The 15,719-nt window shown below is 40.6% G+C and overlaps 1 protein-coding gene across 2 annotated transcripts; it reads right to left on the reverse strand.

The window, feature by feature from the left end:
- Window positions 1-676: 676 nt before the first annotated feature.
- LOC125010090 (CTD small phosphatase-like protein) lies at window positions 677-15,295 on the reverse strand. 2 transcript variants are annotated; one of them, XM_047588439.1, is made up of 8 exons: window positions 14,346-15,295; window positions 9,103-9,260; window positions 8,846-8,878; window positions 7,655-7,756; window positions 6,860-6,916; window positions 6,299-6,391; window positions 5,628-5,813; window positions 677-3,792 (listed from the first exon to the last, which is right to left on the reverse strand). In XM_047588439.1, the coding sequence occupies exons 1-8, from the start codon at window positions 14,419-14,421 to the stop codon at window positions 3,667-3,669; spliced, it is 831 nt and encodes a 276-aa protein (XP_047444395.1). In that variant the 5' UTR covers window positions 14,422-15,295; the 3' UTR covers window positions 677-3,666. The 2 variants fall into 2 exon arrangements, with proteins under 2 accessions (XP_047444395.1, XP_047444396.1); XM_047588440.1 differs by lacking the exon at window positions 8,846-8,878.
- Between the last annotated feature and the right edge of the window lie 424 nt (window positions 15,296-15,719).

Genomic DNA, 15,719 nt, shown 5'->3' on the forward strand with positions numbered 1-15,719 from the left:
GGTGGCTAAACTGACCTTAGGTGTGCGTGTGAATGGTTGTTTGTCTCTGCGTTAGCCCTGAGACAGACCGGAGACATGTCCAGGGTGGACCCCGCCTCTCGCCCGAGCACATGACAAGTGATTTACCCACAGATTATTATCACCCATTCTACAGCTGTGTTTAGTGTCTTCTTTTTCAGTTTATTGTTTTGCTTTCACAGCCTGTTCTGTAACAGTCCAGTGGTGTTCTTGACGGCAGACAGCGGTTTGCAGTGAGGAAGCTTCAGGTTTCCACTGTTAGCATGGAGCATGGAATACCGAGGAGGCGTTATTTTCCGTACTTACTGCTACTTCTGACTTGTTCTAAGATAACACAAACTCACCATTGCTTGCACAATGAGGATAAAAAGAAACTGAATTACCATCAGTCTGCAGACAGAAGACAAGCAACAGTGCTCCATAAAAATGTGCTTTATTGTGACATGTCTGGAAGGTGACTAACGTCAAAATAAATCAGGTTGACTGTGAAATACTCTCAGTAGAAGACGATAACATTGTCTCTCATGACTTTTGCACCCAATCAGGCACAACGAGACGGTGAAAAACCTCAGTCACAGCAGTTTGTAGTGATTATCTTTGGCCTTAATTTATGTACCACATCAGATGTTTGGAAAACAAAATAGACATGACAAAACAGTTCCAATGAAGCCTTTTATTAAAGGAAAAAAGAAAAGATGCTCAGGATGATAACACACTGCCAACACTCAGAGTAAGCCAACAAGAACCAACAGGTGATTAAAAAAAAAAAAAAAAAAGAAGTGAAGAACCTGTACCAAAGAAAAGCACAGTGACTGAAACTCAAGTGTTTTAGAACTGTGGTGTGAACTCTACAAAATGACCAATATGTGATGAGTGAAGTGATGGACAAAGAAAAAACTGAGGAAGCACAAACAAGATGCCTGTGCGCACACACGCACACACTCGCCCCCTGACAGAAGAAGACAACACCTGACTGAGATTTCTTACCAAAAGATGAGAGAGGGACATTACAGATCTGACAGAAAAAGGAACAGCTGGATACAATGGATAATATGCCACTTTCTGAACCAAATACTGACAAAATGTAGGTAGAAAAATATCACAATGGTACAAACAACATTTTCAGATAAAGGTAATCATTGAGAGGTTGAGAAGAGTCGACCGCACGCTTCTTATAAAAAGGACATTGCACTGAAACCATCATCGCGAGCTCAACGCTCACAACCAACACAAATGCTTATGCAAAAGAATGAGAGATAAATGTAAATACACCTGAAGGAGCAGCAGCCTTTCAACTGGAAAACAAAAACACGTTGGAAATTATGAAGTAGTGTAGGTCTTTTAAATATAACACCACGACTCATAAACTGAGCAGTAAAGCAAATAAGGTTTGTTGGGGCCTACGATCCCTAGATGGCACCACAGAGCTTTATCCACGCTTTGTTGCATTGTTACACAATGTTAACCCACCTCACATACGGTCCAGATACAAGACCGCGCTGGTTTCACACTCCACAAGAAAACGCTAAAGAGACGATGCTAAAACGTGTAGGTGTAACCTTGGAATTAATGAAGAAACATTGCTTTGGGCCTCCACGGGCAATAAGGCATCAATGCCACGATGAGGTTCCACACAGTCCTTTTGCAGAGCCCCCATAGTGTTTCATTTAGAGCTGGACCCTAACCTTTGGAGGGCTGTCTGGATGGGCCAGGACTGAACGCCCATCTGTAGGCTTGGAAGGTGTCCTCTAGTTTTCCTCCACAACAAAAAGCCTTTAACTATGGCAATGTCATGTTGTTTGGCTGCCATTACTGAAACAGACCAAGCAACATTCAAGTTGTTTCAGTATTTTGAGTTTGAAAAGCACGCTCCAACACAAATAAAGTAGTTGATTCTACAACTGGATCAAATAATGTGGAAAATATTTTCATTCACAACCACTGAAAGAATCTGTGATGACCAGACCAGCCTTCCTGTTAACAATCCTCTACTGGCTATCTTTGTCAAGTGCTCTAGACACCCAAACCAAACAGTTGGGATGGAAACAACCACCGGAAAAGGTTATTGCCACGGCAGCTAATGTTGCAGCATTCAGTTTGCTGGGCTCTTCTCAAACGTAGGCACTGAGGTGAAGAGCAGTAAAAAAAAAAAAAGAAAAACGTCTGGGAAGATAAACACCACATGCGGTCTCCATTTGTTTTTACAGACCTGGACGTGGCCAGACCATCACCGTATGTAAATCAAGAGGAGAATGGTGTGATTTAACACTGGCCAGACTCCAACACTCAACACTATCACCTAAAGACACCCATGTCATGAAAATGTAAAAACGTGGCACTCAACCCATCTACTGTAAGATCCCAGACCATCTGAAATAAAATAAAATAAAAAAAAAAAAAATGAAAAAAAAGGACACCTTTGCAAATGTGTACAATTTTAGAGAAAGATCACCCCTCGTGTGGGTGAAACTGCACCACTTGTGTGCCAAAAACAAAAGAAGGAAAACGTGGGCTAAAAGTTAGCCATTTGATGAGCATAACAAGACAAAGACATTAAAAACATACAAATGAATTTGACATCTATTTGTCAAAAGAATAAAACCTATAATGCTATACTTACTACTAATGGTTTAACAGCTTGAGCTCAACCACTGGTAAAGATATGAGGCTCGTTAAAAAAAAAAAAAAAAGATCCTTATTTGGCAAATAATACAACAAAATAAGGGGAGTAATGCGAGACAACAAAGAGACAATTTAAATGGCACAATTTATCTGAGCTTTCGGAACCAATTATCAAACACAAAAAAAAATACTTTACTTGCAGGTGTGATGTCACAACTGCAAACAGACTCCTGTGCCTAAAACAAATCAACTGTTTCTATCAAGCAAAAAAAAAAAAAAAAAGTCACATCTATATAATGGCACAAGCAAAATGGGGAAAAAAAATAAGAATACTATGAGACAATTGCCCAGCGTTGATGATTGAAATAGTGAAGTACAACATTTATATAAGGATTTGTCTGTGTCCACTTTAAAGCATATCGTGTGTGAAAAGACAGAAGTACTCTGTGTGGAAATATGCTGTGTACAAAATATTTCCCCATATAAACAACATTCACACAAGGCACTTCATTCAGTAAGAAAAGAGAATCACAGTCCTTTCTACTACCAGAAACTGCCTGCATAGCAACAATATGAGGACAAACTCTTTTCAGACTTGTGTGTCGTACCGCACACACAAGTCTCGGACAGAGAGATTTTTTGGGTGGTAAAATAAGCACTTCACCTTGTAGTAAATCTTTGCCGATTTGAAAATAAAGACCAGAGTTCATTCCTCTTAGTATTTTGTCCCCGCTATAATCAACTCAGGTTGCTCTGTACGCTTTCTGGTGTGGTTTTTGTGAGACACAGTGCTCCTGGGATATTAAATGTTTTTGTTTTTCTGATGGCACTCAGAAGGCAGCCAGTCACCAGGAGATGAGAGCAGAGACGGGGTTACTTTAAGGTTTCCACAGTGAGACTCCAAGGCGACCCCTTGAGGCAGACACAAGAGGGACGCGTGTGGGAGGATCTGCCTGAGTCAGAGATGTGGCTGTAAAAAGGGACAGAGACGGATGGAGAGCACAGGCGGCGCGGTGGTGTGTCCTGCTACCTGCTTCTCAGATTCTGCAGTACTCCGTAAACCTCTTCCTCTTTGCTGAGTCCCTCAAAGAAAGGCAGCAGGTCCAGGAGCTCCGTGTCATTCATGTCGTCAAACCAGGACTGAACTGGGACCTGGGAAAACAGGGAACACCACCGGCAGTTATCCTTCAGTTTACAGACAAGCAACATGTATTCACCCAGCTGTTTGTCATGCTCAAACATGAGAGCACAACAACAGCTGAGGTTATCAAAGAAGAACAGGATCTCCCAAACCAGTTTTTCACCAAGGTGGCTGAAGAGTCACTGCCTGATCTTGCACAAAGTTGGGTAACAGTAATTATTAGCAGTCATATTAAATAAATGCTAATAAGAGAGAGAGGGATGTCATCTGCACATTAATTATTATATCTAACTTTAGTTTGTATCTCATGCAAACAATGAATAGGGATAGATATTACAAATTATAATGGAATTTGGTATTAAAACAACATTATGTTTTTTGCAATTGTCATTAACATCTATGAAGATTGTAGCAACATATTCCACAATATTCTACTTTATGCCAAGTTTGCTTCAGTTCAGAAAAATACCTGAAAGCACATGCTGTATATTGTAAATCAAATTTTCATTCTGGTTGTAGCCAAATGAAGGTTGAGGTACAGCTAATGACGTGCTGTTGTATTTACAGCAATCAGCCATAACATTACAAACTGTTACCCCTTTTCCACCAAACAGGTTCCAGGGCTTGTTTGGAGACCGGTGCCTGACCTGGCACCGGTCCTTTGTTTTTCCACTGCCAAAGCCCAAAGCACCAGACAAAGCGGTTCCAAACTGGTTCCAAACAGGTTGTGGGCAAGCACCAGCTTCGAGCTGAGCTAAGGGGCCAGAACTAAGAACCGATGGCACAGGGTTGGGATTACAGACCAAAACAGGAGCAGCAAACAGAGAACTGGACAGAGCAGCAGCTGACAGCTGAAAAGAATCCTGCATTTCAAACTGCTGGACTCGGTTTGAGAGGACAGGCTGGTGGAGCAGGGTACCGGTGGTACTGGTGCAGACTATCAATCAGTCAATCAAACTATATTTAGATAGTGCATTACATTAAAAACCCTCAAGAAAACACACACACACACTACACACATTCATACTCTGATGGGGCGCATGGTTTCTGTGATGGAGGGTCTGTCATAGAAATGAAGACTTAAAGACTGGACTTCTTTTTGTCTTTGCTTCACATAAACTTGGGTAACAATACTGAGCGAGTGTCTGACACAGCCACACCAGGGAGGAAAGGAGTAAATAACATTGACCATCTTGTGACAATTCATTGTACTGATGGGAAACTTTTGGACCTGGCATTCATTTAGGTGGATGTTACTTGGACATGTAGCTCCCACCTAGACCAGACCAGGCACCCCCACCCCATAGCAGGATGCAGACTGACACAGGCACACACACAAAAATGGTTTAGGAAAAACTCAACAACAACAACAACAACAAAACCACAAAGAACAGCACAAGGTGATGACCTGGTCTCCAAATTCTCTAGATGCCAAACTGAGCAAGTATCTGTGGGATGATCCACAGAGGCCCCTCCCCTCAACCCATAGGACCCAAAGACCCCCCAATAACAACATTGTGTTATCAGACACTAGAGGACACCCTCAGAACGTCCATGTCCATTCTCTGATGAGTCACAACTGTTTATAGTTGTAAACAAGCCGTCACAATGCTATTCTTGATCAGTGTATACACAAATACAAAATACTACCACACTAAAAAAAGAGCAATATCTGAAAATATTTTTTCTCAGTTCAAAATGTTGTGTTAAGAAAAGTACACTATTTGACAAAATCAACTATATGAAGGAGAGAACAGTGGGAGGCCACGACTCCTCCAAAGCAAATTCAAAGTCTAATAAATGTAGAGCTGACTATGACAAACATGTTAATGGTCTAATAACTTACAGCGTTTTCTGGATGGAAAATGTAAGAGGCAGGTGAATTATCAACAATGATGACGTTGCTGAGCTCTCGCCCCAACCGACTGAGGTCTTTAACGTAGTTCCCTCTATGAAAAACGCAGGATTCTCTGAAGAGTCGTGCTCGAAACACGCCCCACTGGTCCAGCAGGTCTGCCACAGGGTCTGCATACTGCACAAGACAAACAGAGGAAATGTTTCATCGCTAGGAAAATAAATATTAAGACAGTCACTGCATCTAGTGATGCAATTTGAGTTTTGCAGAAAGTGAAGCACATTTTTCCGATCATATGCAACTAAAACAGAACAAGCAGCAAAAACTAAATGCTATGACACTATTATTCCAACAGGAAGCAAAGCATGTTCTCCCTCACAAATGTGTTTACCTAACGAGGAAGATGACTCAGTAAATACTACTCTACAAAGCTACGAAACACAACAGACTGCTAGACTTTAATTCAGCGTGAACAATATGTTCAACAGGGTTATTTCTGTGGCTCTTTCATTAAACTTACCCACGTGTATAAAAGAGATAGAAGGAAGAGTGAAGCAGAAGAAGTGTGAAAATTTAGACAGCAAAAGCAGATGATAATTAATGAATACAAAATTGAACCAAGTTCATAAATCCTCAGGTGCTGAAAGCTTATCTTTACACACCTTGGCAAGGCTAGCTGTAAAGAGCACGCATTCAAATAGCTCCCCCATCTTCTGAAGAAACTCATCCACATGTGGTCTTTTCAGCACATACACCTGCAAGACAGACCACAAATTTTAGTACAGATTTTTTAAAAAAAGAAAAAAAAGCAACACACGTGTGACAAGAGGAGCAGACAAGCACTAAAAATAAATGTTTGAGTTGGACTTTTTACCTTAACCTCCACTGAGTCATTTGTTGCAGTGCTTTATAATGTTATACAAAACACTTTGGAGGATTGCTAGAACCTCTGCTACTCATTTCTTGCCTTATGAAAATTTCCCAGATTGCTGACACCATCCCACTCAAAGTACAGATGCCCCCTCTCTTCGCCCAGTGGCTGCCACCCAGTGCAAGTAATCATGAATAGGCCAACCAGGATACACACAGCCTATCCTGGATTACTTGAACTGGATAACAGTCAATCTCCTCAGGGTCTTCACAAAGGTACCCAAAAAATAATTAGTATGCTTGACAAAAAAACAAAACAAACAAACAGTCTTTTTATTGATTATGTACAATACCTGATGAACGGTACCATCGATCTCCACTGGCACTATGAAATCAGCATTGCTGATGGGCTGCGAAAAGAAAAAACATCAAGTTATTAGTGTCATTAAAACTGTTGGTGCAATAACTAAACTGACCAGCAGAGGTCATGCTAGCAACACCTAACCTCTTTTCAGACTGTCAGGTCTTTTACAAGAAGAAATAAATAACCAGTCACTATTTTTGCCAAAATAATCCAATTTCCATCTTTAATGTCTGTAGTGACACATCAGACAACAAACTGTCCTCAGACAGATCTGAACAACAGGAGGAGAGAAAGAGAGAGAGACAGTTTGCTAGATTTAAACTCTAACAATGGTACACTTCTGCAAAGCTTTTATTCATGATAATGTGACAATTCAAAGATTTGAATTTGAAGATAATGACTTATCTTCATGACTTGTTGCAAACAAGTACCTGACCTTTCAGCTCTACAGTTACAATCCTGTACTTACTATAAAGGCACAATCAGTACCGTAATATTGCCCTTGTTCTTACACCATATCCTCTGCCACCTGCTCCTCTCTCTGCTTTGTTTACACAGTGATCTAATGGATTCAACACAGCCTTGACTTACTGAATACAGTACTATTGGCTGAGCTGTAGATGCAAAAATAAAGACAATTCTACAATGCCCATTTGTCTCACTGCAAGACATATGCTGGGATTTTACCAAGGTCCAGGAAAATTCAGTTCACAGTCACTAACAAAGACACAGCTTTACAGGATGTCAACAATAAAACTCAGTGTAACTGTAAGCCTGTTTTTACCTTAAATGAGCTGTGGACGAGTGTTTCATCCAAGTCAATCACCACACATTTTTTACCATAGTCAGAAATCTTCATCTCTGGTAGGAGGTATTTGGCTGGTGGCTGTGGGAGGACAAGGCAGACGATGTAAGATTTACTGAGAGAGAGCGTCAGTATATAAGAGAGGAGGACAAGTAGAGACTAACAGTCAGAGAGAGCAAGGGCAAATATACTTCGCATGAAATACAGTGTAAGACTGAGCAAATAAAAATAAGAATTAAGAAAAAAGCCAAAACCATGTTAGAAAAGAGCCTTTTGTGAGAACAATGAAAATAACATCAAGCCATGTCATGTCTAGAGTGGTGCATTTGATGGGCACACAGCTTCAAATGACACCCTCCGCAATTCCTCATCAGAGGACTCTGGTAGAGCCAAAGACTCTAGGAGAACTGTAATGCTATCTTCAGTCCGCTTTTGATGTTTGACAGCACTGTGCAGATTAAATTAAACTATGCACATTCTTGCAAACAAAGGCCATGCAAAGGCAAGCGTTTCTGAAGAGCAGTCTTTGTTGCACTGAGATCAAGCAAACGTAAACCTCACAAGTCTGAATGTGCCATTAAACCTGTAATGTATACATGTGTTAACATGATAGGATGAAGTCAAGTGGTAATTAGGCCTCAGGGCAGGAGAAACACTTTATTAAATTGGATGAATTTATAGAACTGAGACATACAATCAGTAATTGGTCATTTGGATGACTTGTTGATCAGACTACAGAAAATCTAATTAAGGCCGTCCTTAAGTTAACTTCAGCCTTTAGTCGAGGAGTTCAAACAAGGAGCTAGATGGCCTTTAATTCTCACTCGAAGCATATCCCACTGCGGGGATAAATAGCACAATAAATAGATTTAATATTTGATGAAAGGTTGAGACTCGGTGCAAGTTTTACACTTAAAATGTTAGACAGTTAGTGTGAGCATACAAACCACCAAGTGTCATGCATGCAGCTCAAGCACTGAGACATCATTTAAGCCCATAGGGGCACATACACCTTCCACACAGTCAGTGCTATGATCGGCTGAAAATGAACCGCGGTACAGGAGCAGAGCTAGGGATCTCTGAGGAGCACTGGAACCCACACAGAGAGGATGTGCCAGAACCAGCCCACTCAGCCTGCATGCAAAGGAAAAGAAAAAAGGCAATACATACACTAGGGACAGGGATGACCTCGACCTGGTCACACTACAACACAAGAGAGATTGACACACACACATACATAAACAGAGTGAGGGGTGGGAAGAACAACAACAATAAAAGAAGAAAAACAAAGGATCCGCATGGATTAAAACAAAGAAAAAAACACTATTCACACAAACGGAGAGGTTACAACTAATGGAAAAACTCTTGCAGACTAATAATTCTGGAGCCCGTAATAGAGGATTCGGTTTAGTGGAGCAGGAGTTCACCTTGGGAGGTGATCCGTTCTCCTCAACAGGTGGAGGGAGGGAGCTGGTGTTGGTATTGGAGGTCGGCGGTTCCACATTGTAGTTGCGGAAGCAGCACAAGAATGTGCTGAAGATGCTTCGGCTCCTCTGCTTCTTTAGGCTGCTGTTTGACTGGGACGCTGTCAAAAGAAGAGGGAGGGAAAGAAAGAAGGAATGGTGAACAAATGAATATGCAAATTAATGTTCTGTCATAAAATGTAGCAGACAGATGCTGATAAGAATTGTAAATGTGTGTGTGCTGTTTGAATAACTGTTGTTGAATAACAAACTGTTATGTGACCACAATAGTGTGAGCCACACTCAGTGACAACAATACACGAGACCTTGATAGTGTGATTAAATGGTATTAGTGGTGGTTTTTGTTGACTAGCCATGGCAGACCCACTGATCAGAAAATAACTTAGCGGGCCGGGTGACTACATCAGTCACACACAGTGACAGTTCAGAGGAGGCTCTGCTCCGATTGCAAACCGCCTCTCATTCCAGGACTAGGAAGCAGGGTCTAAATCAGACACTGAGCTTTTATTAATAGTGACAAGTTGGAAGCTGCACACTCCTCCCACTTCTTTTTTTTTTCCCACTGTGGTGGCTCCCGTCACCGGATTGGTCACGGCGTCTCCATTTTGAATGTTTTCTTACGTTTCCCTCCCACGTTTCAGCTGGCAGGTGAGTGACTGAAGCAGCCTGGACACACACGAGAGAGGAGTAGGAGGAGGAGCTGGGAGGCCCTCAGACCCCCACAGAGCCTATACAAGGCTGCATTCCTCTCCACCCATTAGTCCCCCTCCTCACCCCACCAGCATGCTTTTGCAACTGAATACCAGTGAAGAGCAAATAGCATTATGTCATGTCATTTGGCATCTTTATTTTGTGCCACTTTGACCTTAAACAAAAAAAATGAATCGGACATTTGTCACAGGCTGAAGAAAATAAGCCTGTACACAACAAGTCATGAAAACACACTTCTAACCAAACTATTTTTACACCATTCTAGCTTTGTCAAGAGATTTTTAGACAACTTTTACCATAGCATCTTGAGATAAGTGAAATCTCGACAAAATTAGTTTAAAAATGTTAATTCAGTTGTATACATTTTATAGTTAAAATACTCAATCATGCCGCACGTTTTCAGACTGTGACAGAGTAACATTATGTCACCGCTACATGAAACGCAGCCCTCCCAAACCTGTCATTTCCCTCTATGGCTTCTAGGAATGTTAATTAGCCATCTGAGAGCGGACTGGGTATTTGGGTTGTATCAAGTTTAAAACATTCATGACAACATTCAGTCAATGTTCTAAGAAAGTCAAAACTGAAGCAAAAGAAATTCCTGATATTGTCTATTGTTTCTGAAGAATAAAAGGCTACCATCTGACTCAGATCACTGGAAAATACCAAACTTTTACATAACCCTGCAGCAACCACCAAATACCAAGCAATAAACTGATTTAGAGATTTGCTTCACGAGTATTAAATTATAAAATGCCTTCTTACAGGAACTTAGAAATAACCCCAAAGACACATTAACCAAATTGTTCCCCTGGTTTTAGAGGGCAACACTGCATATTGGCCCTGATCTGTTTAAATATGAAAATAACCCAATCTTACAACTTCTTCTTTTCTTATTACACTGGACTGTCTTTTCATTTCAACCCTGTATTAATTCCGTTTTATAATACTGATACAGTGAGGCAGCTGTCAGCATCCAATGACTCATCACTACAACCTGTAACAGTAATGATTCCTGGCTAACATCAGGGGACCATCAGAGAATTCACAAGACTACTGAATCATGCACAGAGAAGGACTCAAACACCCACCTGAGCCGGACAGAGGACTGTAATTTGAATAACTGGACTCTATTACATTATTAAGGCTGCAAGTCAAAGTTTGTGCTATTACACATTACCCCCTCATGACAAAACATTAAAGTTTCATTACCAAAGCTAATAATTAGCACTGCGAAACATTCCCTGTGTTGTTCTTCTTTGACAAACGCCTTCCAGTACATCCAAAACTACACAACATTAAATGATTTATAAGCATGACAACAACTTTCAGCAAAGGTTTGACCACAAAAATGCATCCAGAGGACCAGTCACCTGTTCTTATAGCTGAGGAGTACGTGTCGTGGCCTAGACTCATGGGTGAGTTTGTGATTGTTGACACATCTTATAGCTTTGGTTAAGTGTTAATTAAGTTCAGAGAGAGCAAAATCTCTCCCACACTGCTGCTGTGAATAGTTTGTGGCTATGCTAAAGCTTTTTATTCTGTGATACAAAAGCTCTTTCAGTCAATCAGTGCAATGACTAACTATGATGCATAGAAACACGAAAACAAGGCAATCTGTAAAATAAGAAGTTAAGCTTCCCATTAAGGTGGGCTTTATCTGGCGATGAACTGAACAGCAACAGCAGCGTAGTCTTGCACATACCCCGAGTACTGTGACGTAGAATATGTTTACAGTAAAATGGCTCTGACGGGTTGTAGGACCACTCAGGTGCTTGAGCATGTATTTTTTTTAATTCATTAGTTAAAACATGTGCAATAATCAAATCCAAATGACGTGTTACTTATGCGTCTTATTCTGATAAGAACTTAGTTTGGCTAAACCACACTAAGTGTAGCTGTGTGAAGAAATGAAACGGATGGCTAAATACTCAAACGGGGAGTGTTACATTCAGAATAGTTTGGTTTTAAAAGATCAAGATGAACACAAACTACAGACTGTGAAACTGTTGTAACCAAAGGAAGCCAAACAAGCAACTGGATTTATGACCACAAAAAACAACATTTGCATAAAATCTCTATGAATGGTCGTATGTCTCACTAGTCAATATGTAATTTCTTTACAGAGTCATACTATACAAGTAATGAACACTTATAAAGTATAATACTGATATCATGACATGATAATAATGTTCACTATAGATATTATGTTAAATTTGACCTTAACCCTAACACTAACCTTAAAGATATAAATTACCATAATTACACATTGTTATGTAATATGCCATAAAAGGTAATTATAAATATTTGTGCCAAAAACGAAGAGATTTTCATTAATTTGACAAAACACCTGCAGTGATACTTAAATACCACCACACATCAATTAATCTTCAAGACCATCTTGTATGCCGTGACTCTGGTGGAGTACTTATTATCAGGTTAAGTGGTTCATGTGACACCCATATACACAGCAGATGCATTTTTCCCCAGTTCCCCAGCGCTACAATCTCAACAGAGCGGTGATTATAATTGAAACCCTCCAAAACAATAATAAGAATAAAATACCAACTACCATCACTGCATAACATACCTTGTTTTATAAATTGTGTGATGTCTTTCCAAACGAAAGCCTATAGGACGTCATTGAGAATGAAGTAAATTATCATTGTCATCTTTGCAAATAGTTATACTTGGCCTGGAGGTCAGTGGTGCCCTGGCCAACAGGGCAGCAGGTCTATATATAAGCTGCTGCTTGGCAGCCAAACCAGTGCGAAAGGCAGGCACATGTCGTAAGACAGCTAGTAGAGGAACACTAAGAGCAAAGGTGGTCAATTTTTGTCCAGACACTTTGGAGCCTGTTCAAGCGGTGGAAGACTATCTATTAAATTCCTCAAGGACATCTGGTGATTTAGAATAGATAAGGAATGGTCAAATCACAGCTCAACTATGTATTACAGCATATTCTATAGCCTGATTACAACAGTTTGTAGATATAAACATTCAATTAAAAAGAAATCAAGGATTAAAAAAAAACTAAACAAAAAAAAAGAATCATGTTCATGTTCACAACATGTAACTGTACCACTCATACTCAAACAGTACTGTTCTCAAAATACCAAGAACAAACAGGAGTGGGGCCACGGTCATACAGTTCCTATAATGGATGGCAATATTTGACTTAGCCCCAAGCAATGGATTCTGTATGACTCATTCTTAAGAGAAACCGGAAGCTTTTACTTATTTAGCTTATTTAACTAAGTCTACACAGATCCAAGAGAAACACATTTCCATTCTCTCTGAATTAAAGATGTATATATGTATGTCAAAACAAAGCTTGGTTTGATCAACCTTGCAGTCTATAAATAAGGAAAGAATAGGACAGAATAATCTCACTTAACTCTACATACCTGCAATGGTAATCCCCCATGAGGCCCACGGTGTCACATAGTTGTTACTGAAGGATACCTTTGTACCCTCAGAGGAAAACACATTGTTGTGGTTGAAAGACCTAAGTTCTTGCATTACTGGTGGACCGACATGTGAGGTTTGAGATTTCATACTGATATGCTAACCCCGATGAACCACAAAGTGCCAAAGTGCTCTAGGAATGAGAATGATATTAGCAGCTATATTGTATAGCTATAAGATGTGAGTGTCAGTGAAGAGAGACAGCAGAAAATAACACAAAGACTGAGAATCAAAATGATGACAGTTTTAGAGTTTTTTTAGTAGGGATAAAAATAGAAAAACACCAAGTTACTGGTGTCGAATTTCACTGGAAAACACAAAAAAAGAAAGAGTATTTGGGGATAATACAGCTTCAGTGATGACAACACAAAAACAAACAGAACAATGGAATAGTGTGCATCTCAGTGTGATCAAAGACCTGTGGATTAAACATCCACAGATCCATCTCTGCTGACAACACAGAACTCTGTCTGCAAAAACTGCTTTGTCCAAGAGACACCTTCTTGCTACCCCTCACAAACCATCATAGACTTTGAACGTTTTGCGGTCAAACATAATAAATCACTTTTTAAATCATCTGAACCTGTAATATAATTTTAACACAATATAAATGCACAACGCAAGTAGTAAGAACTTGGCACCACTGGCCTAAATTTAGTACGGAAAGACAGTTAATGTTTGACAAAAGCGTTCGTGGACCTTCTATCAGTGTTAACGGAATAAAAGCGACCTTCAATCTGAACAAGTAGCAAGTTACTTAGACTAATTACCCGGGACAGGTTCCATGCGATAAACTTGTTGCATGCTCAAAAGTTTATGAACCAACCCCGGTTACGTTTCCGTGATTAAAGAGAACAGTTGCACACACGGGCAACCAGTGTCTGCAACTACTACTACTACAACTACTGCTACACCAGCTAGCCAGCGCGAACAGAAGCTAACGTCAGTAGAGAAAAGGAGTTAGCCAGCTGGCTCTAGTTGTTAAACGATAATTGTCCTTTCCTTACCTTTCTCCTGGTTGAAGGATATTATTTCCTCCTCCTTGGGGTTGGAAACTTGGGTTATAATGGACATGTGGTCCATTTAGACGAGTGGTTATTCCTGCTTTGTTTTCCCCACAATGTTATTCGTACTAGCGCGCTTGCTAGCTGCTGTGAGCTAGCTGTTTAATGGAAGCCAGGGAATGGCTGACATTTATGGCTTTCCGCAAAATATCATCGCTACAAACAAGTATATTCGTGGGCAACACCTGTAGTATTCATGTGCGGCGGAAAAAAAATAAAAATAAAGTAAAAAATAAATAAAAGAAAAATACAACCGACGTCGCTAACTAAGTGAAGTTAGCAGGTAGCTTGAGTGAGCAGTTAGCAGCTCGGATCATCCAAAAAAAAAAATGTGAGGCCGTGGTCTGGGACGACGCTGAAAACACCAGGAGGAACTAGCCCGTCGGAAGGTTCCCCTTGTCCAAAAAACACGAAGCCGCCGCACGCACGTCGTTCAACATTAAAGTTAGGCGATACTTTCAGGCAAACGGTTCATATGTGCTGGCCCCGGAGTCCCCGTGCAACATGGAGGGAGGCTTTATGTATTTTGAGTTGCATCTGAAGCGGGGGCACTCTGAGTGGGAGGGGGCGGTTTGTTTCTGTGATGGATTCTATCTCCGAGGCAGGCAGCAGCACAAAGTCGGTCGCCGCAATACATTGCTCAACCCATGCAGCTGGCTGGACGCGGGTTTCTCGGGGTCCCTTTGCGCTCTAATTGCTATTAATCATACGCAACGCGTGTTTAGCTATTATTAGCTTTCAAAACGCATACACAAATTATGTTCTTAGTGCTATTGTAGTACATTCATGGTGTAAAACGGGACATTTAAGACGCTCCCTGTCAAACATCAACCATTTAAACAGACTAAGCACACAGTTGATATTAATACAAAAACACTTGATGTGTGAATGTGTGTGCGTGCTTTCCCCTGTTGTAGGATTTAAAGGAAAAATTCAAATCCAGGAGTGCCACCTTGTGTTTGCGTTAAGGATGTGCTCCATTGCGTCCCTAATGATGGAGCACAGCCTGCGTTGGTATTCCCGTCACATAAACGTGGGGTTTCAAGCCAAATGACATCTTTTATTATGTGTTTTAACATATAAAGTTGGCTGAGTTGGAGTAGACTGATAAGATGTGGACAGAGCTGATGGATTATGTTGGGAAACGCGGACTTAAAACTCTGAAAATTCTCCATCTTCATATTCATAATGTAGTGGCAGCACAGAGCAAAGGTGATACATGCACCCACTGGCCAGTCCATGTGGTAGGAAAACAAATGCATTTGAACAAAACAGTCCTGCACTTAATCCCTCTCCGTGGCTATTAAAATGTTCGGC

The sequence above is a fragment of the Mugil cephalus genome, chromosome 7 (genome assembly GCF_022458985.1).
Source record: "Mugil cephalus isolate CIBA_MC_2020 chromosome 7, CIBA_Mcephalus_1.1, whole genome shotgun sequence".
Lineage (NCBI taxonomy): Eukaryota > Metazoa > Chordata > Actinopteri > Mugiliformes > Mugilidae > Mugil > Mugil cephalus.